This window comes from Cygnus olor, unplaced genomic scaffold (assembly GCF_009769625.2).
Source record: "Cygnus olor isolate bCygOlo1 unplaced genomic scaffold, bCygOlo1.pri.v2 scaffold_175_ctg1, whole genome shotgun sequence".
In the NCBI taxonomy this organism is placed as follows: domain Eukaryota; kingdom Metazoa; phylum Chordata; class Aves; order Anseriformes; family Anatidae; genus Cygnus; species Cygnus olor.
In genome coordinates, this window is record NW_024429117.1 from 1 (window position 1) to 25,137 (window position 25,137).

The 25,137-nt window shown below is 62.2% G+C and overlaps 2 protein-coding genes and 1 long non-coding RNA gene across 3 annotated transcripts; 2 read left to right on the plus strand and 1 right to left on the minus strand.

The window, feature by feature from the left end:
* Nucleotides 1–1,800: 1,800 nt before the first annotated feature.
* Nucleotides 1,801–4,227, minus strand: LOC121063303. The gene is made up of 3 exons (XR_005815946.1): nucleotides 4,129–4,227; nucleotides 3,667–3,690; nucleotides 1,801–1,944 (listed from the first exon to the last, which is right to left on the minus strand). It is a non-coding gene; the product is annotated as an uncharacterized LOC121063303 (long non-coding RNA).
* A 1,208-nt stretch (nucleotides 4,228–5,435) lies between these two features.
* CTU1 (cytosolic thiouridylase subunit 1) lies at nucleotides 5,436–12,069 on the plus strand. Its single transcript, XM_040543712.1, has 5 exons — nucleotides 5,436–5,745; nucleotides 8,843–9,341; nucleotides 10,334–10,644; nucleotides 10,687–11,500; nucleotides 11,801–12,069. Exons 1-5 carry the CDS (start codon nucleotides 5,494–5,496, stop codon nucleotides 12,055–12,057), a joined length of 2,133 nt encoding a protein of 710 aa, XP_040399646.1. The 5' UTR covers nucleotides 5,436–5,493; the 3' UTR covers nucleotides 12,058–12,069.
* Nucleotides 12,070–13,378: 1,309 nt separating this feature from the next.
* LOC121063304 (synaptophysin-like protein 1) lies at nucleotides 13,379–24,556 on the plus strand. Its single transcript, XM_040543711.1, has 5 exons — nucleotides 13,379–13,485; nucleotides 17,126–17,244; nucleotides 17,993–18,203; nucleotides 22,224–22,400; nucleotides 24,047–24,556. The coding sequence occupies exons 1-5, from the start codon at nucleotides 13,417–13,419 to the stop codon at nucleotides 24,158–24,160; spliced, it is 690 nt and encodes a 229-aa protein (XP_040399645.1). The 5' UTR covers nucleotides 13,379–13,416; the 3' UTR covers nucleotides 24,161–24,556.
* The last annotated feature ends 581 nt before the right edge of the window (nucleotides 24,557–25,137 follow it).

Consider the following 25,137-nt stretch of genomic DNA (forward strand, 5'->3'; position numbering starts at 1 on the left):
CCCTCTAGCGCCCACCTCCCCGCCCCCTCCTGGCCTGTCAGCAGGCCCCACCCTTGGCCCCTCCCCACCCCTTTACGCCCTCCCCCTCAGGCCCCGCCCCCCTCTAGGCCCCGCCCCCTCTAAGCCCCGCCCCCTCTAGGCCCCGCCCACCTGGGCGCCCCCTCCTGGCCAGGCAGCAGGCCCCACCCTTGGCCCCTCCCCACCCCTATCCCCCCTCCCCTCAGGCCCCGCCCCCTCAGCCTCCGCCCCCCTTTGACTCCACCCCCTTTGGCCCCTCCCCTTTAGCCCCGCCCACCTCCCCACCCCCTCCTGGCCTGTCAGCAGGCCCCACCCTTGGCCCCCCCCCACCCCTTTACGCCCTCCCCCTCTAGGCCCCGCCCCCCTCTAGGCCCCGCCCCCTCTAGGCCCCGCCCCCTCTAGGCCCCGCCCCCTCTAGGCCCCGCCCCCTCTAGGCCCCGCCCACCTGGGCGCCCCCTCCTGGCCAGGCAGCAGGCCCCACCCTTGGCCCCTCCCCACCCCTATCCCCTCTCCCCTCAGGCCCCGCCCCCTCTAGGCCCCGCCCCCTCAGCCTCCGCCCCCCTTTGACTCCGCCCCCTTTGGCCCCTCCCCTTTAGCCCCGCCCACCTCCCCACCCCCTCCTGGCCTGTCAGCAGGCCCCACCCTTGGCCCCTCCCCACCCCTTTACGCCCTCCCCCTCAGGCCCCGCCCCCCTCTAGGCCCCGCCCCCTCTAGGCCCCGCCCCCTCTAGGCCCCGCCCCCTCTAGGCCCCGCCCACCTGGGTGCCCCCTCCTGGCCTGTCAGCAGGCCCCACCCTTGGCCCCTCCCCACCCCTTTACGCCCTCCCCCTCAGGCCCCGCCCCCCTCTAGGCCCCGCCCCCTCTAGGCCCCGCCCCCTCTAGGCCCCGCCCCCTCTAGGCCCCGCCCACCTGGGTGCCCCCTCCTGGCCTGTCAGCAGGCCCCACCCTTGGCCCCTCCCCACCCCTTTACGCCCTCCCCCTCAGACCCCGCCCCCTCTAGGCCCCGCCCCCTCTAGGCCCCGCCCCCTCTAGGCCCCGCCCCCTCTAGGCCCCGCCCCCTCTAGGCCCCGCCCACCTGGGTGCCCCCTCCTGGCCTGTCAGCAGGCCCCACCCTTGGCCCCTCCCCACCCCTTTACGCCCTCCCCCTCAGGCCCCGCCCCCCTCTAGGCCCCGCCCCCTCTAAGCCCCGCCCCCTCTAGGCCCCGCCCACCTGGGTGCCCCCTCCTGGCCTGTCAGCAGGCCCCACCCTTGGCCCCTCCCCACCCCTTTACGCCCTCCCCCTCAGACCCCGCCCCCTCTAGGCCCCGCCCCCTCTAGGCCCCGCCCCCTCTAGGCCCCGCCCCCTCTAGGCCCCGCCCCCTCTAGGCCCCGCCCACCTGGGTGCACCCTCCTGGCCTGTCAGCAGGCCCCACCCTTGGCCCCTCCCCACCCCTTTACGCCCTCCCCCTCAGACCCCGCCCCCTCAGACCCCGCCCCCTCTAGGCCCCGCCCCCTCTAGGCCCCGCCCCCTCTAGGCCCCGCCCACCTGGGTGCACCCTCCTGGCCTCTCAGCAGGCCCCACCCTTGGCCCCTCCCCACCCCTTTACGCCCTCCCCCTCAGACCCCGCCCCCTCAGACCCCGCCCCCTCTAGGCCCCGCCCCCTCTAGGCCCCGCCCCCTCTAAGCCCCGCCCACCTGGGCGCCCCCTCCTGGCCAGGCAGCAGGCCCCACCCTTGGCCCCTCCCCACCCCTGTAACCCCTCCCCCTTTGGCCCCGCCCCCCTCTAGGCCCCGCCCCCCTCTAGGCCCCGCCCCCTCTAGGCCCCGCCCACCTGGGCGCCCCCTCCTGGCCAGGCAGTAGGCCCCGCCCGCCACCAGCAGCGTCATGGCGACGTCGGCGCCCACCAGCAGCGCCAGCGGGCCCGGGCCCGGCATGCAGGGGGCGGACTCTGGGGGGGGGGCATTAAAAGGGGGCGCGCCGCGTGTAACCGCCGCGGGGACCCCCCCCGGAAACGAGGCACGCACAAAAGGTCCCCCCCTCCCCCCCCCCCCGCACACACACTCACAAAGGGTCCCCCCCTCCCCCCAATAAAATGGGTTCCCCCCGGGTGTCCCCCCAAAATGGGTCCCCCCTAATGGGTGCCACCATGTTTGGGTTCCCTCCCCCCCCAATGGCTCCCCCTGGAAATGTGACCTCGCACAAAGGTTCCCCCACACAAAGGTTCCTCCCCCCCCAACAAAACGGGTCCCCCCCCCCGGGTGTCCCCCCAAAATGGATCCCCCACAGTGGGTGCCCCAATGTTTGGGTCCCCCCCCCCCCCAAAAGTTCCCCCCTGAAACCAGGACCCTCACCAAGGTTCCCCCTCACATTGTTCCCCCCAGTCCCAATGTTTCCCTGTCCCCCCCAGGTGTCCCCACAAAATGGGTCCCCCCTAACAGGTGCCACCATGTTTGGGTTCCCTCCCCTCCAATGGCTCTCCTGGAAATGGGACCCCGCACAAAGGTTCCCCCACACAAAGGTTCTTCCCCCCCCAACAAAACGGGTCCCCCCCCGGTGTCCCCCCAAAATGGGTCCCCCCTAATGGGTGCCACCATGTTTGGGTTCCCTCCCCCCCCAATGGCTCCCCCTGGAAATAGGACCCTGCACAACGGTTCCGGTTCCCCCACACAAAGGTTCCCCCCCCCCCCAACAAAACGGGTCCCCCCCCGGGTGTCCCCCCAAAATGGATCCCCCACAGTGGGTGCCCCAATGTTTGGGTCCCCCCCCCCAAAAGTTCCCCCCTGAAACCAGGACCCTCACCAAGGTTCCCCCTCACATTGTTCCCCCCAGTCCCAATGTTTCCCTGTCTCCCCCAGGTGTCCCCCCAAAATGGGTCCCCCCTAACAGGTGCCACCATGTTTGGGTTCCCTCCCCTCCAATGGCTCTCCTGGAAATGGGACCCCGCACAAAGGTTCCCCCACACAAAGGTTCCCCCCCCCCCCAACAAAATGGGTCCCCCCCAGGTGTCCCCCCAAATTGGGTCCCCCACAGCGGGTGCCCCCATGCTTGGGTCCCCCCCAAAGGTTCCCCCCTGAAACTGGGGCATGCACAAAGGTTCCCCTACACGAAGGTTCCCCCCACCCGCAATGGGTCCCCCCCCCCCAGGTGTCCCCCCAAATAGATCCCCCACTATGGGACCCCCATATCGTAGTCCCCCCCCCCAAGGTTCCCACTACAACCAGGACCCCGCACAAAGGTTCCCCCCTACATTGTGTCCCAACCACCCCCCAATGGGCCCCCGTCACACCTGAGTGTCCCCCCCAAAATGGATCCCGCCATAGCGGGGTCCCCCCCCCCCAACGGTCCCCCTGCAAATGGGCCCCCACACGTTGGTTCCCCCCCCCCAAAACGTTTTCCCCCACCAATGGGTCACCCCCACCCTTGGCTGCCCCCCCTCAATTGGGTGTCCCCCCAAAATGGGACCCCCCCACAAGGTCCCCCCCACAACTGGGACCCCCCCAATGGTTCCCCCATCCCCCCCAGGTCCTCCCCCCTCCACCTGAGCCCCCGACCCCCCCATGGGTCCCCCTCCAATGTTTCACGCCCCCCAACAGTTCCCCCCCCCACCCCTGGATCCCCCCCAGGCCCCCCCCAAAACCCCCCTTGCCCCCTCCCCAATCCCCCCCCTCACCTCTCTGCGCAGCAGCAGCCAGCCCTGCAAAACAACCGGGACCCCCCTGAGCCCCCCCAAACTGCTCCCTATAAGGGGGGGGGGGGCAGTTTGGTGCCCCCCCCCCTTGACAAACAACGCAGGCACCCAAATACCCCCCCCTCCCCCCCCCAACTTCCCCTTTTCCACTTCCCTTTCCAAAGTGTGAGGGGGTGGGGGGACGGGGGGGGCGGGGATTTGGGGACACCGGGGGCCCCTAGGAACGAGGAGGGGGTTGGGGGGCACCCAAGGGACCCCCCCCCAAAAAAGGTGAGGAGGGGTTGGGGGCAGTTGTGGTCCTGGGGGGGGGGGGGGGGGCACTGTGGTTCCCTATTGGGGTATAAAGGGGGGGGGGAGATTTGGGGGAGGTTTGGGGGTTTTGGGGGGGGTTGGGGGATTTTGAGGGGGACAAGGGGGGGGGGGGACAAGGGGGGGGGGACTCACCCAGGAGCAGCAGGACAAGGGCGGGGGGCCGGGGGGGGCTCATGGTGGCAGCGGAAGCTGAGGCGATGAGAGGGGACGGGAGGGGGAATGGGGTACGGATCCGCCCCGGGGGGGGGGGGGGGCAAATCTGCAAAGCCCCGCCCCCTTTTTGTAGCCCCGCCCCTTAATTTGGGGGGGGAGAAGGGGGGGGTGTGTGACAAAAGGCGGGGGGTGAAATCGCCCCAAAGGGGGGGAATCTGCCCCTGTGGGGGGGAAATCTGCCTCAAGGGGGGGTAAGACTGCCCCTGGGGGGGGGTTAAACAGCCCCATGTAGGGGAATTCTGCCCCAAGGGGGGGGGAAACTGCCCAAAAATGGGGGAAACTGCCCCAAGGGGGGGGGGAATTACCCCAAAAGGGGGAGGAAAATGCCCCCTGGGGGGGGTAAAATTGCCCCAAGGGTGGGGAGAACTGCCCTAAGGGGGGGAATTGCGCAATGGGGGGGGGTAAAACTGCATCAAGGGGGGTTGAAACTGCCCCTGAGGGAGGCAAAACTGCCCAAAGTTGGGGGAATTTGCCCCAAGGGGGGTAAAACTGCCTCAAGGGGGGGGAGGAAACTGCCCTAAGGGGGGTAAATCTGCACCGAGGGGGGGGAAACTGCCCAAAGGGGATGGGAAATTGCCCCAAGGGGGGGTGAAATTGCCCCAAGGGGGGGCAAGTGCTCCAAAGGGGGGAAAATCTGCCCCAAGTGGGGGAATTCTGCCCCAAGGGGGGCGGGATTTGCCCCCGGGGGGGGGTAAAACTGACCCAAGGGTGGGGGGGAAGTGCCCCAAGAGGGGGTGAACCGGCCCCAAGGGGGGGAAATCTGCCCCTGTGGGGGGTAAAATTACCCCAAGGGGGGGGGGGTGAAACTGCCCCTGGGGATGATCATTACCCCAAGGGGGTGATAATTGCCCCAGGGAGGGGTTTAATTGCCCCCAAGAGGGGCAAAACTGCCCCGGGTGGTGACTGTCAACCCCCACTGAGGGCAATAAATGATGGGGGGGGGTAATTGCCCAAGGGGGAGGGGCTTAAATTTGCTTTTAGGGGGTATTCAACGTGGTCTGGGGGCTATAAATACCCCGGGGGGGGGCAGAAGAGCGCACATGGGGGGGTAAATTTGCCCCGGGGCGGGGCAAAACTGCCCCAAGGGGGGGGGGGCAAAAATGCCCCGTGGGGGGGTTAAAAGATCCCGGGGAGGCTTGGAGGTGGTTTAGGGGGGGCAATAAGGGCTCCTGGGGGGGCAAATGCTCACTAGGAGGGGGTTAAATGCCCCCTGGGGGGGTTAATTGCCCCCTGGGATGTGTTAATTGCCCCCGGGGGGGGGTAAACGCCCCCTCCCCACTGCGCATGCGCGGCTCACCTCAGCGCGCAGCCGGGGGCGGGGCCGAGCCCCCGCCTCTCTCCCTTCCCCCCCTCCCCCACACCGCGCATGCGCGGCTCCGGTTCCGCGCCGCGCCGCCGTGTGGGCGTGGCCGGGCGTCCGCCGCGCTCCCATTGGCCCGCCCGGAGCGAAAGGGGCGTGGCCGGAAGGGAGGCGGGGAAAGGGGGCGTGGCCAGGAGCGGCGGGAGGGCAGCGGCGGAGCCGGGGGCGCCTCGCGCGTGAGTCACGTGGTTGGGGGGCGCGACCACTTCCGGGGTGCTGGGGGGGGAGGGGGGCGGGAGGAGCCATTTTGGGGGCCCGGGGGGGGGGACGGGGCCGGGGGCGGGCACCCAGGGGAGACCCCTGAGGCGGGGGAGGGGTACCGGGGGGAAATGGCCGCCGGTGGGGGCACCCCTGGGTGGTCCTGAGCCGGAACGGGCACCCCTGGGTGCTGGTACCCCAATGTGGGGCGCCCTTGGGTGCTGCTAGGCCAATATGGGGCACCCACACCCCAACGTGGGGCACCCATGGGTGCTCCTATATCAATTTAGGGCACCCGCACCCCAATATGGGGCACCCATGGGCACCTACACACCATATGGGGTACCCATGGGTGCTGCTACCCCAATATGGTGACACCCATGGGCTTTTCTAGACCATAAGGGGCACCCATGGGTGCTGCTAGACCAATATGGTGACACCCATGGGCTCTTCTAGACCATAAGGAGCACCCATGGGTGCTGCTAGACCAATATGGGGCACCCATGGGTGCTCCTATATCAATTTTGGGCACCTGCAACGCCAATATTGGGCACCCATGGGTTTCCCTATACCCATAACAGGCACCCATGGGTGCTCCTAGACCAATATTGGGCAGCCATGGGCATCCACATCCAAATATGGGGCACCCATGGGCACCTACACACCATATGGGGCACCCATGGGTGCTCCTAAACCAATACTGGGCACCCATGGGTGATCCCACACCATATGGGGCACCCATGGGTGCTCTTACAGCAATATGGGGCACTCACACCCCAGTATTGGGCACCCATGGGCTTCCCTATACCATATAGGACACCCATGGGTGCCCCAACCCCAATATGGTGACACCCATGGGCTCTCCTAGACCATAATGGGCACCCATAGGTGCTGCTACACCAATATGGGGCACCCGTGGGCATCCACTTCCCATTATGGGGCACACCTTGGGTGCTCCTATGTCAACTTCGGGCACCCGCACCCCAATATGGGGCACCCATGGGCTCCCCTACACCACACGGGGCACCCATGGGTGCTCCTACACTGATTTTGAGCACCCACACCCCAATATTGGGCACCCATGGGCACCCGCACCCAGGGAAAGGGGCACCCACGGGCACCTTCACCCCACTATGGGACACCCGTGGGTGCTCCTACACCGATACGGGGCACCCATAGGTGCCCTCACCCCAATATAGGGCACCCGTGGGTGCTCCCGCACCCCAATATGGGGCACCCATGGGCACCTGCACCCCAGTGTAGGGTCACCCACGACCACCCCCAACCCAACGTAGGGTCACCCAAGACCACCCACACCCAAGTTATGGTTGCCCAAGACCCCCCACACCCAACAAAGACCACCCAAACCCAACGATGAAGACCCCCAAGACCACCCCCACCCAACGTAGGGTCACCCATGACCACCCACACCCAATTTATGGTTGCCCACGACCACCCACAACCAACGAAGACCACCCAAACCCAACGATGGGGACCCCCACGACCACCCCCAACCCAACGTAGGGTCACCCAAGACCACCCAAACCCAACGAAGACCACCCAAACCCAATGATGGGGACCCCCGTGACCACCCCAACCCAACGTAGGGTCACCCATGACCACCCACACCCAAGTTATGGTTGCCCAAGACCCCCCACACCCAACAAAGACCACCCAAACCCAACGATGAAGACCCCCGTGACCACCCCCACCCAACGTAGGGTCGCCCATGGCCACCCACACCCAAGTTATGGTTGCCCAAGACCCCCCACACCCAACGATGGGGACACCCACGACCACCCACACCCAACGAAGACCACCCAAACCCAACGATGGGGACCCCCACGACCACCCCCAACCCAACGTAGGGTCACCCAAGACCACCCAAACCCAACGAAGACCACCCAAACCCAACGATGGGGACCCCCGTGACCGCCCCCAACCCAACGTAGGGTCGCCCATGACCACCCACACCCAAGTTATGGTTGCCCACGACCCCCCACACCCAACGATGGGGACACCCACGACCACCCACACCCAACGAAGACCACCCAAACCCAACGATGAAGACCCCCGTGACCACCCCAACCCAATGTAGGGTCACCCACGACCACCCAAACCCCAACAGGGTCACCCAAGACCCCCCACACCCAACGATGGGTAGATCCACGACCACCCACCCCCAACGAAGACCACCCAAACCCAACGATGAAGACCGCTGTGACCACCCCCACCCAACGTAGGGTCACCCATGACCACCCACACCCAAGCTATGGTTGCCCAAGACCCCCCACACCCAACGATGGGGACACCCAAGACCCCCCACACCCAACGATGGGGACACCCACGACCACCCACACCCAACGAAGACCACCCAAACCCAACGATGAAGACCCCCGTGACCACCCCCACCCAACATACGGTCACCCACGACCACCCCCAACCCAACGTAGGGTCACCCAAGACCACCCACACCCAACGAAGACCACCCAAACCCAACGATGAAGACCCCCGTGACCACCCCAACCCAATGTAGGGTCACCCACAACCACCCAAACCCCAACAGGGTCACCCAAGACCACCCAAACCCAACGTTGAAGACCCTCAAGACCACCCAAACCCAACGTAGGGTCACCCATGACCACCCACACCCAATTTATGGTTGCCCACGACCACCCACAACCAACGAAGACCACCCAAACCCAACGATGAAGACCCCCGTGACCACCCCCACCCAACATAGGGTCGCCCATGACCACCCACACCCAAGTTATGGTTGCCCAAGACCCCCCACACCCAACGATGGGGACACCCACGACCACCCACACCCAACGAAGACCACCCAAACCCAACGATGGGGACCCCCACGACCACCCCCAACCCAACGTAGGGTCACCCAAGACCACCCAGACCCAACGATGAAGACCCCCGTGACCGCCCCCACCCAACGTAGGGTTGCCCGTGTCCCCCCCCCTCCCCCAACAACCTCCCCCACATCCCCCCGACCCAACGCAGGGCCACCCACCGCCACCCCAACGCCCTCTCTCTCTCTCTCCCCTCCCCCCCCCCCCACAGCCCGCCATGCCGCCCCCCCTGTGCCTCCGCTGCCGCCGCCCCGCCGCCCTCCGCCGCCCGCGCACCGGCGAGGCGCTGTGCCGCCCCTGCTTCGTGGCCGCCTTCGAGGCCGAAGCCCACCGCGCCCTGCTGGCCGGCGGCCCCCCGCGGCCCGGCGAGACCGTGGCCGTGGCCTCCTCGGGGGGGAAGGACTCGGCGGTCCTCGCCCACCTCCTCGCCCGCCTCGAGGGGCGCCACGGCTACGGCATGCGCCTGGTGCTGCTCTCGGTGGACGAGGGCATCGCCGGCTACCGCGACGCCTCGCTGGGGGCCGTGAGGAGGGGGCGGGGGGCTCTGCCCCTCCTGGTGGTCTCCTTCGAGGAGCTCTTCGGCTGGAGCATGGACCGGGTGGCGCGGCGCCTGGCGGGGGGCGCCAGCCACTGCACCTTCTGCGGGGTGCTGCGGCGGCAGGCGCTGGAGAGGGGGGCCAGGCTGCTGGGGGTCGACCGGATCGCCACGGGTGAGGCTGGGGAAGGTGGCGGGAGGGACTGGGAGGGGAGTGGGAGGCACTGGGAGGGAAGCGGGAGGGACTGGGAGGGAGTGGGAGGCACTGGGAGGGAGTGGGAGGGAAGCAGGAGGGACTGGGAGGGAGTGGGAAGGAAGCGGGAGGGACTGGGAGGGGAGTGGGAGGCACTGGGAGGGAGTGGGAGGGAAGCGGGAGGGACTGGGAGGGAGTGGGAGGCACTGGGAGGGGAGTGGGAGGCACTGGGAGGGAGTGGGAGGGAAGCGGGAGGGACTGGGAGGGGAGTGGGAGGCACTGGGAGGGAGTGGGAGGGGAGTGGGAGGCACTGGGAGGGAGTGGGAGGGAAGCGGGAGGGACTGGGAGGGGACTGGGAGGCACTGGGAGGGCACTGGGAGGCACTGGGAGGGGAGTGGGAGGGAAGCGGGAGGGACTGGGAGGGAGTGGGAGGCACTGGGAGGGAGTGGGAGGCACTGGGAGGGGGTGGGAGGGGACTGGGAGGGGGTGGGAGGGAAGCAGGACGTACTGGGAGGGGATGGGGGGTGTCTGGGAGGGAGTGGGAGGGGACTGGGAGGGGACTGGAAGGAAACTGGGAGGGGGTGGGAGGTGACGGAGGGGAGTGGGAGGCCGTGAGAGGGAGTGGGAGGGCACTGGGAGGGGGTGGGAGGGGGCCGGGGGTTCTGGGAGGGGACTGGGAGGCACTGGGAGGGGGTGGGAGGGGAATGGAAGGGACTGGGAGGGTTTGGGAGGGAACTGGGAGGGGGTGGGAGGGAACTGGGAAGGGGCCGGGTGGCACTGGGAAGGGACTGGGTGGCACTGGGATGGACTGGGAAGGGTCTGGGATGGACTGGGCGGCGCTGGGATGGAATGGGAAGGGACTGGGATGAGCTCGGAAAGGACTGGGAGAGAACTGGGAAGGGACTGGGATGGACTGGGCTGAACTGGGCGGCACTGGCGAGCCGCGGCCGTGCCCCGTGTCCCCCCCCCCCCAGGCCACAACGCCGACGACATCGCCGAGACGGTGCTGATGAACTTCCTGCGCGGGGACGTGGCCCGGCTGCGCCGCGCGGCCACCGAGGCCACCGCCACGGCCACCGAGGCCACCGGGACCACCGAGGCCACCACGAGCCCCCTGGAGGCCACCAAGACCCGTCTGGAGGCCACCACGGACTCCCCAAAATGCTCCACGGCCTCCGTGACCAGCGGGAGCCCCGTGGAGGCCACCAGAAATTCTACGGAAGTCATCGCGAAGTCCACGGAGGCCACCACAGAGCGTTTGGAGGCCACCGCGGGGCCTGTGGAGGCCACCAGGAGCCCCATGGCGACCACCACGGAGTCTTTGGAGGCCACCAGGAGCCCCACGAAGGTTCCTACGGCCTCCACAACCTCCGCCAACTCCATGGAGACCACCACGAACCCCACGGAGACCACCACCAACCCCATGGAGACCCCCACAAAGCTTGTGGAGGCCACCAGCAGCCCCATGGAGACCACCACGGACCCTATGGAGACCACCACGAAGCCTTTGGAGACCACCAGGAGCCCCACGAAGGTTCCCACAGCCTCCGCGACCACCACCAACGCCACGGAGCCCGCCACGAAGCCCACCAAGACCCCCACCAAGCCCACCAGGACGACCCCAAAGGCCACCACCAGGCGCCCCAAGCCCACCCACCACCCCGCGGCCCACCCACGGGTCCCGCGACCCCTGGAGGGCGGCCCGTGGCCCGCGGTGCCCCGTTGCAAGCCCCTGCGCCACGCCTACGAGAAGGAGATCGTCCTCTACGCCTACTTCGAGGGCTTGGACTACGTCAGCACCGAGTGCGTCTACGCCCCCCACGCCTACCGGGGCCACGCGCGGGCTCTCCTCAAGGACCTGGAGGCCACCCGGGCCAGCACGGTGGCCGCCCTGGGCCACTCGGGCCGCCGGTTGGCGGTGGCCACCCAGGTGGCCACCAAGACGTTGGGGGCTTGCGGCCGTTGCGGCTACGCGGCCAGCCAGCCCCTCTGCAAGGCCTGCGTCCTCCTGGCCTCGCTCGAGCGCGGGTTGCCCCGCTTGGGGTTGGGCAAGAGGTCCTTGGGGTTGGCCACCGGGGATGGTGGCCACGGGGCTAGTGGTCTTGGGGTTGGTAGCCATGGGGTTGGTGGTCTTGGGGTTGGTGGCCACGGGGATGGTGGCCGTGGGGACGTTGGTTGTGGGGTTGAGGGCCAAGGGGGTGGTGGCCATGGGGTTGGTGGCCATGGGGACGTTGGTTGTGGGGTTGAGGGCCAAGGGGGTGGTGGCCATGGGGTTGGTGGCCATGGGGACGTTGGTTGTGGGGTTGAGGGCCAAGGGGGTGGTTGCCGTGGGGTTGGTGGCCATGGGGCTAGCGGTCTTGGGGTTGGTAGCCATGGGGTTGGTGGTCTGGGGGTTGATGGTTGTGGGGTTGGTGGGTGTGGGGGCGATGGCCACGGGGGTTGTGGCCATGGGGTTGGTGGTCACGGGGTTGATGGCCGTGACCTTGGTGCTCTTGGGGTTGGTGGCCGTGGGGTTGGTGGTCACGGGGCTGGTGGCCATGGGGCTGGTGGCCGTGGGGAGGAGGAGGGGCCGGGGACAGTGGGGGAGGGGGAGCGGGAGGTGGAGGTGGAGGTGGTGGGCAGGGGGGGGCGCACGGTGCGGCGCCGGGTGCGGGGGCTGGGCCGGGCCCGGGGCGCGCTCAACATCTGGGACTTCTAAGGGGGGGGGGCAACTGGGGGCAATTGGGGGGGGTCTTGGGGCAATTGGGGGGCTCTGGGGGCAATTGGGAGGGGAAATGAGGGGCAATTGGGGGGTTTGGGGGCAATGGGGGGGCCTGGGGGTAATTGGGGGGCTCTGGGGGCAATTGTGAGTATTTTGGGGGGGAAATGGGGGGGGAATTGGGGGGTTCTGGGGGCAATTAGGGGGGTCTGGGGGCAATTGGGGAGCTCTAGGGGTAATTGGGGAGCTCTAGGAGTAATTGAGGGGATCTGGGGGCAATTGGGAGGGGAAATGGGGGGCAATTGGGGGGTTCTGGGGGTAATTGGGGAAACTGGGGTAAATAGGGGGGTCTGGGGGCAACTAGGGGCATCTGGGGGCAATTGGGGAGCTCTAGGGGTAATTGAGGGGTTCTGGGGGCAATTCAGGGGGGAGATGGGGGGTAATTGGGGGGGTTCTGGGGGCATTTGGGGGGCTCTAGGGGCAATTGGGAGGGGAAATGGGGGGCAATTGGGGAGTTCTGGGGGTAGTCGGGGGGGGAAATGGGGGTAAATGGGGGGGTCTGGGGGCAATTGGGGGGCTCTAGGGGCAATTGGGGAGGGAAATGGGGGGCAATTGGGCCCTAGGGGCAAGAGGGGGGTTTTGGGGGGCAATTGGGGGGCTCTAGGAGCAATATGGGGGTAATTGGGAGGGCTCTAGGGGTAATTAGTGGGGCTGTGGGGGTAATTAGGGGGCCTGGGGTTAATTGGGGGGCTTAGGGGTAATTAGGGGGGCCCGGGGGGTAATTAGGGGGGCCCTGGGGGCAACTGGGGAGCCTTGGGGGTAATTGGGGGATCCTGGGGGGGGGCAATTGGGGGCCCTGGGGGCGGGGTCAGGAGAAGGGGGGCGTGTCTGCGTATGCAAATGAGATGGGGGCGTGGACATGCAAATAAACGACTGTAAAAAATGCGTGGTGTTGGGCGTGGTTATGCAAATGAGACGAGCTGTTATGCAAATATCCCGCTGGGCCTGGCCTAATTAACGCCAAGCTGCCTGGTTAATTAATACCGCCAGTGTCGTAATTGTTATGCAAATGAGGGGGCGTGGCCAGCCAGGAGACCCACGGAGGCGCGCTGCAGGGCGGGCTGGGCGTGGCCCGGCATGCAAATGAGCCAGCGAGGGGGCGTGGCTATGCAAAACGAACGCGTATAAGGAAGCGTGGGTCCGCGGGAGGGGCGTGGCTTGATATGCAAATGAACGCGGGGGGGGGCGTGGCCGCGCCGCCAGCCCGGCGGGACGGGTTCATTTGCATGCGCGGCCCCGCCCCCCTCCCCCCCCCCCCCCCCTCGTCGACGTCACTTCCGCCGCGTCGGCCGCAGGAAAATGGCGGGGCTGCGGCTGGGGCTGGGGCCGGCCAAGGAGCCGCTGGGGCTGGTGCGGGGCCTGCAGTGGGTGCGTGGCACTGGGAGGGACTGGGAGGGACTGGGAGGGACTGGGGGGGGGCTGGGGGGGGGCTGGGGGGGGCTGGGAGGGGGTTGGGGGGGCTGGGGGGGAATGGGAGGGACTGGGAGGGACTGGAAGGGGACTGGGAGGCACTGAGTAGGGATTGGGAGGGACTGGGAGGCACTGGGAGGCACTGGGAGGGACTGCGAGCCTTCCTGGGGGGTACTGGGAGGGGACTGGGGTGAACTGGGAGGGAACTGGGAGGGACTGGGAGGGGACTGGGGGGCACTGGGAAGGACTGCGAGCTTTCTTGGGGGGTACTGGGAGGGGACTGGGGGGCACTGGGAGGGACTGGGAGTCTTCCTGGGGGATACTGGGAACGGATTGGGGGGAACTGGGAGGGGACTGGGGGGCACTGGGAGGGACTGCGAGCCTTCCTGGGGGGTACTGGGAGGGGACTGGGGGGCATTAGGAGGTACTGGGAGGGGACTGGGGGGCACTAGGGGGGACTGGGAGGGGACTGGGGGGCACTGTGAGATGACTGGGAGCGCTGGGGGGGTTCTGGGAGGGGACTGGGAGCGACTGGGAGCCTTCTGGGGGGGGGCTGGGGGGGCCTGAGAGAGACTGGGAAGGAGTGGAAGCCTTGCTGGGGGGACTGGGGGGGGACTGGGAGGGACTGGGAGCATGAGGAGGGACTGGGGGGGCTGAGGAGGACTGGGAGGGACTGGGTGGAACTGGGAGTGCTGGGGGGGCAACTGGGAGGGGGCTGGGGGGGCAACTGGGGGTTACTGGGAATGGACTGGGGGGGGCTGGGAGGGACTGAGAACATTTCTAGGGGTTGCTGGGAGCACTGGGGAGTTACTGGGAGACAACTGGTATGGACTGGGGGGGACGGGGAGACGACTGGGGGCACTGGGAGTATACTGGGGGGGACTGGGAGATGACTGGGAGTGCTGGGGGGTACTGGGAAGGGGCAGGGGGGGCTGGTAGGGACTGGGAGCCTTTGTAGGGATTACTGGGAGCACTGAGGGGGTTACTGGGGAGGCTGGGAGTGCTGGGAAGGACTGGGAGCGCTGGGAGGGGCAACGGGGTTACTGGGAAGGACTGGGAGCCTTTCTAGGAGTGCTGTGGGGGGTTACTGGGAGGGGTCTGGGAGTGCTGGGGGGTTATTGGGGCAGGTCTGGGGGGCACTTGGAGCAGACTGGGAGCACTGGGGGATACTGGGAAGGGACTGGGAGTACTGGGAGGGGTGGGGGACGTGGGGGGGAAGCTGGGGATCCTCGTGGGAGGGACTGGGGGGCGTTACTGGGTGTACTGGGGGGGAGCTGGGAGGAAGCCGGGGACCTTCTTGGGGGTGCGTGGGGGTTACTGGGACAGACTGGAAGGGACTGGGAGCGCTGTGGAAGGGACTTGGGGGGGGGAGCTGGGAGATCGTGGGCCTGTCTTGGACAGACTGGGGGTTACTGGGGTGGACTGGGAACACTGGGGAGGGGAACAGGATAGGGCTGGGAGGAGACCGGGGCCTTACTGGGAGGAGGATGGGGCCTTACTGGGAGAGTATGGGAGGGACTGGGGTTTTACTGGGAAGGACTGGGAACACTTTGGGAGGGCCTGGAAAAGCTGGGCAGATTACTGGTTTATACTGGGACGGACTGGAGAGTTACTGGGAAGGACTGGGAGGGACTGGCAGAGTTCGGGGGGTGTTACTGGGAGGGACTGGGGGATACTGGGGAGCAGCACAACCCCAGTACGAGCCCCCGGAGAATCCACCTGTGAGCGGGGGCAGTTTGGGGAGAAACGAGCGCTAGTTGGGGCAATCGAGCGCCGCTAATTGTAATTAGAGCGGGTTGTTAGCGTTAATTAATGACAGCGGTCATTAATAGCTATCGGGGTAATTTGCCCGTTAGGCCGTGGGGTAATTAATGGCTAATAGTAATTAGGAGCCAGCTACTACTTCCTTACTACTAGGAGCAACCTACTATTTAATTACTATCAGGACCAGTTTGTTATTTGATATTAGGAGCAATCTACTGTTAGATTACTATTAGGAGCAATCTAGTTACTACTAGGAGCAATCTACTACCTACTTATTACTAGGAGTAAAGTGGTATTTAATTACTATTAGGAGTAATCTACTTTTTTACTGTTAAATCCAATCTCTTATTTATTTGTTATTGGGTGCAATCTACTGTTTGATTACTGTTAGGAACAATCTAGTTACTATTAGGAGTAATCTAATATCTGATTACTATCAGAAAGTACTGCCTAATTAGTATTAGGAGTAATCTACTATTTATTTACTGTTTGGACCAATTTACTATTTATTTATTATTAGGCGCAACCTACTGTTTGATTACTATGAGGAACAATCTAGTTACTATTAGGATCAATCTACTATTTAATTACTATTAGGACCAATTAATTTGTTTTTAGGTGCAATCTACTATTTGATTACTATTAGGAACAATCTAGTTATTATTGCGAGCAATCTACTAGTTAATTAATATTAGGAACAATTTAATATTTGATTATCACTAGGAGCAATCTAGTTACTTTTAGGAGTAATCTACTACTCAATTAGCGTTAGGAACAGTTTACTATTTGATTACTGTTAGGAACAACCTAATTACTACTAGGAGGAATCTGCTATTCAGTTAGTATTAGGAACAATTTACTATTTGATTATTGTTAGGAACAACCTAATTACTACTAGGAGCAATCTACTGTTTGAATATTGTTAGGAACAATCTAATTACTATTAGGAGTAATCTATTTAATTAATATTATGAACAATTTTCTACTTGATTACTATTAATGTTACTAGCTGTAGGTAGTTATCGATTTTTATCTACGACTGTTACTCAAGACTAATAATTATGAGTGCTTTTTATTAATTAGTTTGTTTTTGTGATTAATTTTGGAAAATTACTGTAGATAATTGGTAACGGGGGCTGTAGTAATGAGTCATTGTTAATTAGTAGTTATTAGTGGTAATTTGGGGTGAATTCTGCTGGTAACGGGGTTGTAGCTGTGGGTGACGCGTTCTTTTTTTTTGCCAAAACCTGCAGAATTGTGTTGGGATGGGGCTTGTAATGCCCCAAAATGGAGGATTTCCCCCCCAAAATGGAGGATTTCCCCCCAAATTAAAAAGTTCATGGCGATAAATGAAAATTAATAATGAAGCAGGAGAAAAAAAATGTTTTATTTTGGTTATTGTGGGGTTTTGAGTAAATAATGATTTTTTTTTGTTACGAGTTTTAATTTTTGAGGGTTAAAAATTGGGGGAAGAAAGTGTGAAATTGAATTCAAATGATTTTTGATAAAAGAAGGAATCAGGTTTTAGTAATGTAAATTAAAATAGGGCTTAGTTAAGGTAAATTTAAGGTTAAAATATTGTAAAATTAGGTATTTTTAGACATCTGGAAAAGCAAACTTGAAATTTGAATTTTATCCTAATTTAGTAAATTTAATTGAAAATGGCTTCCTGCTCTGATGTCGCAATTCTTCCCAAAATCGTCTCACTTGTTGTTTTTGCCCCAATATTTCAATATTTTTGCGGGATGAGTTTTACCTAACCGCTTCTTTTCGTCCCTTTTTTCGTGCGTGAAACCCCTTTTTTCCCTCTTTTTTCCCTCTTTTTTCCCCCCAGTTTTTCTCCATCTTCGCCTTCGCCACCTGCGGGGGGTACAGCGGGAAAGTCTCCTACTGGGTGAGCTGCAACGGAAAACCCAACATTACCGTCACGGTGCCGTTCGGTTACCCGTTCCGGTGAGTTTTTACCCCAAAATCCCCGCTCTCGGTTAACACGGGCAGTTTGGGGCGGATTTGGGGGATTTTGGTAGCTCCGGGTGGTGGGAAAGGATGAAAAGGTTCCCTAAAATAGGGGAGACCTCCGGGCGTTGGGTGGGAGACCCCCACTTGGCCAACTGGTGCCCGTAGGCCGGGGTTGGAGGAAAATGGAGATTTGGGGAGATTTGGGGGATGTTTGGGTCCAAGGAAGTCCAAGAAAATCCAAGAAAACGTTCTTAAATTTGGGAGTGGAAGAGGAGAGGAGCAGTAGTTGGGCTGGAGACCTGTAGGGTTGGTCAACGAGCACCTGTAGGATGTGGTTGAGGGGAAATGGAGGTCTGGGAAGGTTTGGGGGCTCTTGGGGTTCAAGGAAGTCCAAGAAAATCCAAGAAAATGTCCTTAAATTTGAGAGTGGAAGCGGAGAGGAGCAATCGTTGGGTTGGAGATCTATAGGGTTGGCCAACCAGCCCCTGTAGGATATAACTGATGGGAAATGGAGGTCTGGAGGGGTTTGGGGGCTCTTGGAGTTCAAGAAAATCCAATAAAATCTTAAATGGGGGCGTGGAAGCGGAGAGGAGCAGTAGTTGGGTTGGAGGCCTGTAGGGTCGGTCAACCAGACCTCGTAGGACGCATCTGGGGGAAAATAAGCCCCGTGAAGGATCTGTGGGGTGGCTATGGGGTGGGGAGAGGTGAGGACACCCCCCCTCACCCCCCACCCGCCCCCCAGGTTGAACCAGGCCGTCTTCACGCCGCCGACGGCCGAGCTGTGCAACAAGACGGAGCCGGGGGAGGTGCACCTGGTGGGCGACTTCTCCTCCTCGGCCCAGTTCTTCGTCACCGTCGCCGTCTTCGCCTTCCTCTACAGCATGGCCGCCCTTGCCGTCTACCTGGGCTACTTCCACCTCTACCGGGGGGCGGGCGGGAAGCTGCCCTTGGCGGTGAGTCCGTCCGTCTGTCCGTCCGTCCTTGGGGTGGGGGTGGGGGTGGGGGGGGGCCTACGGGGCGGACTACAACTCCCACGATGCATTGTGTCGTGTTTGGGTGGACTGCAACTCCCACAATGCACTGCGTCGCAGGGATTGGGGTGCCTGTTGGCCTTGTGGCAATATGGCCGCCATTCTTAGAGGTCCCATGATGCACCAGGGCGTTGTGGGGGTTGCGGCCTACCCTGTGGGGCAGCCCTATAGGGGCAACACCCCCAGCACTACAACTCCCACAATGCATTGTGTCATGTTTGGGTGGACTACAACTCCCACAATGCATTGTGTTGTGTTTGGGTGGACTGCAACTCCCACAATGCACTGCGTCGCAGGGATGGGGTGCCTGTTGACCTTGTGGCAATATGGCCGCCGTTTGTAGAGGTCCCATGATGCACCAGGGCGTTGTGGGGGTCACGGCCTATCCTGTGGGGCAACCCTATAGGGGCAACACCCCCAGCACTACAACTCCCACAATGCATTGTGTCATGTTTGGGTTGGACTACAACTCCCACAATGCATTGTGTCATGTTTGGGTGGACTGCAACTCCCACAATGCACTGCGTCACAGGGATCGGGGTGCCTGTTGGCTTTGTGGCAATATGGCCGCTGTTCTTAGAGGTCCCATGATGCACCAGGGCGTTGTGGGGGTTGCGGCCTACCCTGTGGGGCAGCCCTATAGGGGCAACACCCCCAGCACTACAACTCCCACAATGCATTGTGTCATGTTTGGGTTGGACTACAACTCCCACAATGCATTGTGCTGTGTTTGGGTGGACTGCAACTCCCACAATGCACTGCGTCGCAGGGATCGGGGTGCCTGTTGGCCTTGTGGCAATATGGCCGCCGTTTGTAGAAGTCCCATGATGCACCAGGGCGTTGTGGGGTCGCGGCCTACCCTGTGGGGCAGCCCTATAGGGGCAACACCCCCGGGACTACAAGTCCCACAATGCATTGTGCTCAACACCCTGAGGTGCCTCCCATGATCCTTTGCGCTGTGGGGGCCGGGCTACTGGCCTTCCCAACCTGGTGGCCCCCATTGGCCGGCCCACGGCTCCCCCGCCCCCTGAGGCATCATGGGAGTTGTAGTCCGAGCCCCTCCCGCCCTGAGGCATCATGGGAGTTGTAGTCCTGGGGGTATTGGGGTGGGAATTTGGGGGCGCGGGGGGCGTTTTTGGGGGTTTATAACCCCCCCCCCCCTCTGAATTTCTCTCCTGCTGCTGCCGCGGACAGGGCGCGGGGTAAGTTCCTCCCCCACTTTTTGGGGTCTCGGCCCTCAAATACCCCGATTTTCCCCCCAAAATCGCACGGGGCCGGGATTTGGGGGCGCAGTGCGGGGATCCCCCTCTTTGGGGGGGGCTGGAATCGGGGTTCGTCCCCCCGGCTGTTGGAGGTGGGGGGTGGGGGGGTTCTCCCCGCCTCCCCGACGTTTGGGTTTTGGGGTCCCGAAGGACTTGGGGGTGCCCCCCGTGCTTGGGATTTGGGGGCTGGCCCCTCGCGCTGTCAGTTTTTGGGGTCTCTCCCCCCAAAATTAGGGTCTGTCCCCTCAAGCTTTTGGGGTCCACCTGGATCTGCGGGATTTGGGGTTCTCCAAGGGATTTGGGGTCCCCTCAGGTTTTTGGGGTCCACCTGGATCGGTGGGATTTGGGGTTCTCCAGGGGGATTTGGGGTTCTCCAAGGGGATTGGGGTCTCTCCTCTCTAGTTTTTGGGGTCTACCTGGATCAGTGGGATTTAGGATTCTCCAGTGGGATTTGGGGTTCTCCAAGGAGATTGGGGTCCGTCCCCTCAAGCTTTTGGGGTTCACCGGAATCAGTGGGATTTGGGGTTCTCCAGTGGGACTTGGGGTTCTCCAATGGGTTTGGGGTCTGTCCCCTCAAGGTTTTGGGGTCCATCTGGATTTGAGGGACTTGTGGTTCTCCAAGGAATTTGGGGTCTGTCCTCTCAAGGTTTTGGGATCCACCTGGATGAGTGGGATTCGGGGTTCTCCATCGGGATTCGGGGTTCTCCATCGGGATTTGGGGTTCTCCAAGGGGATTGGGGTCTCTTCCCCCAAATTTTTGGGGTCCACCTGGATCTGAGGGACGTGGGATTCTCCAGGGAATTTGGGGTCTGTCCCCTCAAGGTTTTGGGGTCCACCTGGATGAGTGGGATTTGGGGTTCTCCATCGGGATTTGGGGTTCTCCAAGGGGATTGGGGTCTCTCCCCTCAAATTTTTGGGGTCCGCCTGGATCTGAGGGACTTGGGGTTCTCCAGTGGGACTTGGGATTCTCCAGGGAATTTGGGGTCTGTCCCCTCAAGGTTTTGGGGTCCACCTGGATGAGTGGGATTCGGGGTTCTCCAGGGAGATTTGGGGTTCTCCAAGGGTTTTGGGGTCTCTCCCCAAATGTTTTGGGGTCCACCTGGATCTGAGGGACTTGGGGTTCTCCAAGAGGATTGGGCTCTGTCCCCCTCAAGCTTTTGGGGTCCACCTGGGTGTGTGGGTTATGGGGTTCTCCAGTGGGATTGGGGTCTGTCCCCCTTAATTTTTGGGGGTCCACCTGAATCAGTAGGATTTGGGGTTCTCCGGTGGGATTTGGGGTTCTCCAAGGGGTTTGGGATCCGCCCCGTCGAGCTTTTGGGGTCCACCTGGATGAGTGGGATTTGGGGTTCACCAGCGGGATTTGGGGTTCTCCAAGGGGATTGGGGTCGCTCCCCTCAAATTTTTGGGGTCCGCCTGGATCTGAGGGACTTGGGGTTCTCCAGTGGGACGTGGGATTCTCCAAGGAATTTGGGGTCTGTCCCCTCAAGGTTTTGGGGTCCACCTGGATGAGTGGGATTCGGGGTTCTCCAGGGGGATTTGGGGTTCTCCAAGGGGATTGGGATCCGCCCCTTCAAGCTTTTGGGGTCCACCTGGATCTGTGGGATTTGGGGTTCACCAGCGGGATTTGGGGTTCTCCAAGGGGATTGGGGTCTCTCCCCCCAAATTTTTGGGGTCCGCCTGGATCTGAGGGACTTGGGGTTCTCCAGTGGGACTTGGGATTCTCCAGGGAATTTGGGGTCTGTCCCCTCAAGGTTTTGGGGTCCACCTGGATGAGTGGGATTCAGGGTTCTCCAGGGAGATTTGGGGTTCTCCAAGGGTTTTGGGGTCTCTCCCCAAATGTTTTGGGGTCCACCTGGATCTGAGGGACTTGGGGTTCTCCAAGAGGATTGGGCTCTGTCCCCCTCAAGCTTTTGGGGTCCACCTGGGTGTGTGGGTTATGGGGTTCTCCAGTGGGATTGGGGTCTGTCCCCCTTAATTTTTTGGGGTCCACCTGAATCAGTAGGATTTGGGGTTCTCCAAGGGGTTTGGGGTTCTCCAAGGGGTTTGGGGTTCCCTCAAGTTTTTGGGGTCCACTTGGATCTTTGGCATTTGGGGTTCTCCAAGGGGATTAGGATCTCTGTTCTCTAGGTTTTGGGGTCCACCTGGATCTGTGGGATTTGGGGTTCTCCAGTGGGATTTGGGGTTCTCCAGTGGGATTTGGGGTTCTCCAAGGGGTTTGGGATCCGCCCCGTCGAGCTTTTGGGGTCCACCTGGATCTGAGGGACTTGGGGTTCTCCGGTGGGACTTGGGGTTCTCCAAGGGGATTGGGGTCGCTCCCCTCAAATTTTTGGGGTCCACCTGGATCTGAGGGACGTGGGATTCTCCAAGGAATTTGGGGTCTGTCCCCTCAAGGTTTTGGGGTCCACCTGGATGAGTGGGATTCGGGGTTCTCCAAGGGGATTGGGGTCTCTCCCCTCAAATTTTTGGGGTCCGCCTGGATCTGAGGGACTTGGGGTTCTCCAGCGGGACTTGGGGTTCCCCAAGGGATTTGGGCTCTCTCCCCTCACCTTTTTGGGGCCCGCCTCCGCCTTGTGTGCCTCGGGCCCCGTCCGTGCCCGTGCCGCGTCCTCCCCTCCCCACCCCGCATTTTTGGGGTCCCCCCCTCACCTCCTGTGTGTGTGTCCCCCCCGCCCCCCCCCAGGACTTCCTGGCCACCGTGGCCTTCTCCTTCCTGTGGCTGGTGAGCACCTCGGCGTGGGCCAAGGCCCTGACGGACGTCAAGATCTCGACGGGCGCCCCCCTGCCCAACTGCAGCGGCCCCCGCGTCGCCTGCTACCACGCGGGGGTCAGCCCCATGGGGTCCCTCAACGTCTCCGTGGTGGGTGCCGGGGGGGGGACAGCGAGGCGGGGGCGGCGGGGAGGGGAAGGGAGCGGGGCCGGGGGGGGGGGGGGGGGGCGGAAACTGAGGCACGGGGAGGGGAAGGGAATGGGGGTGGGGGGGGAAACTGAGGCACGGGGAGGGGAAGGGAATGGGGGTGGGGGAAACTGAGGCACGGGGAGGGGAAGGGAATGGGGGTGGGGGAAACTGAGGCACGGGGAGGGGAAGAAAATGGGGGTGGGGGGAAACTGAGGCATGGTTGAGGGAGATTTAGGGGGAAACTGGGGCCGGGATGAGAAGGAGGGGAAGGGAACGGGGGGTGGGGGAAACTGAGGCACGGGGAGGGGAAGGGAATGGGGGTGGGGGGGGAAACTGAGGCACGGGGAGGGGAAGAAAATGGGGGTGGGGGGGGAAAATGAGGCACGGGGAGGGGAAGGGAATGGGGGTGGGGGGGGAACTGAGGCACGGGGAGGGGAAGGGAATGGGGGTGGGGGAAACTGAGGCACGGGGAGGGGAAGGGAATGGGGGTGGGGGAAACTGAGGCACGGGGAGGGGAAGGGAATGGGGGTGGGGGGGGAACTGAGGCACGGGGAGGGGAAGGGAGTGGGGGTGGGGGGAAACTGAGGCACGGTTGAGGGAGATTTAGGGGGAAACTGGGGCCGGGATGAGAAGGAGGGGAAGGGAACGGGGGGTGGGGGAAACTGAGGCACGGGGAGGGGAAGGGAACGGGGGTGGGGGGAAACTGAGGCACGGGGAGGGGAAGGGAATGGGGGTGGGGGGGGAACTGAGGCACGGGGAGGGGAAGGGAATGGGGGGTGGGGGAAACTGAGGCACGGGGAGGGGAAGGGAATGGGGCTGGGGGGAAACTGAGGCACGGGGAGGGGAAGGGAATGGGGGTGGGGGGAAACTGAGGCACGGGGAGGGGAAGGGAATGGGGGTGGGGGGGAAACTGAGGCACGGGGAGGGGAAGGGAACGGGGCTGGGGGGGGGAAACTGAGGCACGGGGAGGGGAAGGGAATGGGGGTGGGGGGGGAAACTGAGGCACGGGGAGGGGAAGGGAATGGAGCTGGGGGGGGAAACTGAGGCACGGGGAGGGGAAGGGAATGGGGCTGGGGGGGAACTGAGGCACGGGGAGGGGAAGGGAATGGGGGTGGGGGGGGAACTGAGGCACGGGGAGGGAGATTTAGGGGGAAACCGAGGCCGGGATGAGAAGGAGGGGAAGGGAACGGGGGGTGGGGGAAACTGAGGCACGGGGAGGGGAAGGGAACGGGGGGTGGGGGAAACTGAGGCACGGGGAGGGGAAGGGAACGGGGCTGGGGGGGGAAACTGAGGCACGGGGAGGGGAAGGGAATGGAGCTGGGGGGGGAAACTGAGGCACGGGGAGGGGAAGGGAATGGGGCTGGGGGGGGAAACTGAGGCACGGGGAGGGGAAGGGAATGGAGCTGGGGGGGGGGAACTGAGGCACGGGGAGGGAGATTTAGGGGGAAACCGAGGCCGGGATGAGAAGGAGGGGAAGGGAATGGGGGTGGGGGGAAACTGAGGCACGGGGAGGGGAAGGGAATGGGGCTGGGGGGGGGAAACTGAGGCACGGGGAGGGTGTTTTGGGGCGGCCTCACGCCCCCCCCCACCCCATCGCGTCCCTTCAGGTCTTCGGCTTCCTCAACCTCGTCCTCTGGGCCGGCAGCTCCTGGTTCGTCTACAAGGAGACCGACTTCCACCGCCCGGCCCCGCCGCCCCCCGCCGCCCCCGCCGCCATGTAACCCCCCCCCCCGGCCCCCCCAAAATTCCTTCCCCGACCGGGGTGCGTGTCCCTGTCCCCCCCCCAAACCCGTCCCCCCAAATTTCTCGGCCCCCCTCGTCACCACTTCCGGCTTTCCTCCGGGGAGTTGCCACCGGATTTTCCCCCCCCCCCCGGCGTCGTCGGTCTTAGTATTTTTTTTTTTTTCCTGGTGTTTGTTTTTGGGTGGGGGGGGGTCGCTAAATTTGGGTAATTTTTATTTTGTAGTTTTGGGTGGGGGTCGTTAAATTTGGGTAATTTTTAGATTTAGTGTTATTTTTGGGTGGGAGTCGCTAAATTTGGGTTATTTTTTTTTTGTATTTTTGGGTGGGAGTCGCTAAATTTGGAATTTTTTTTTGCATTTTTGGGTGGGGGCCGCTAAATTCGGGTTATTTTTATTTTTAGTGTTATTTTTGGCTGGGGGTCTCTAAATTTGGGTAATTTTTTTTTTTAGTGTTATTTTTGGGTGGTGAGTCACTAAATTTGTTTTTTTTTTTTTTAGTGTTATTTTTGGGTGGGAGTTGCTAAATTTGGGATTATTATTTATTGTATTTGGTATTTTTTTAGTATTTTTGGGTGGGGGTCGCTAAATTTGGGGTTAATTTTTTTTTTGGTGCTATTTTTGGGTGGCGGTCTCTGAATTTGGGATTATTACTATTTTTCTTCGTATTTTTGGTTGGGATTCTAAATTTGAGGTTAGTTTTTTTTATTAGTGCTATTTTTGTGTGTGGGTCGCTAAACTTGGGATTAGTATTTTTTTTAGTGCTGTTTTTGGGTGGGGGTCCCTAAATTTGGGATTATTATTTTTTTTTTTTGGTATTTTTGGGTGAGGGTCGCTAAATTTGGGATTTTTTTATTATTATTATTTTTCGGTGGCGAGTCACTGATTTTGAGATTAGTTTATTTTTAGTGTTATTTGGGTGGGGGTCGATAAATCTGGGATTAGTATATTTTTATAGT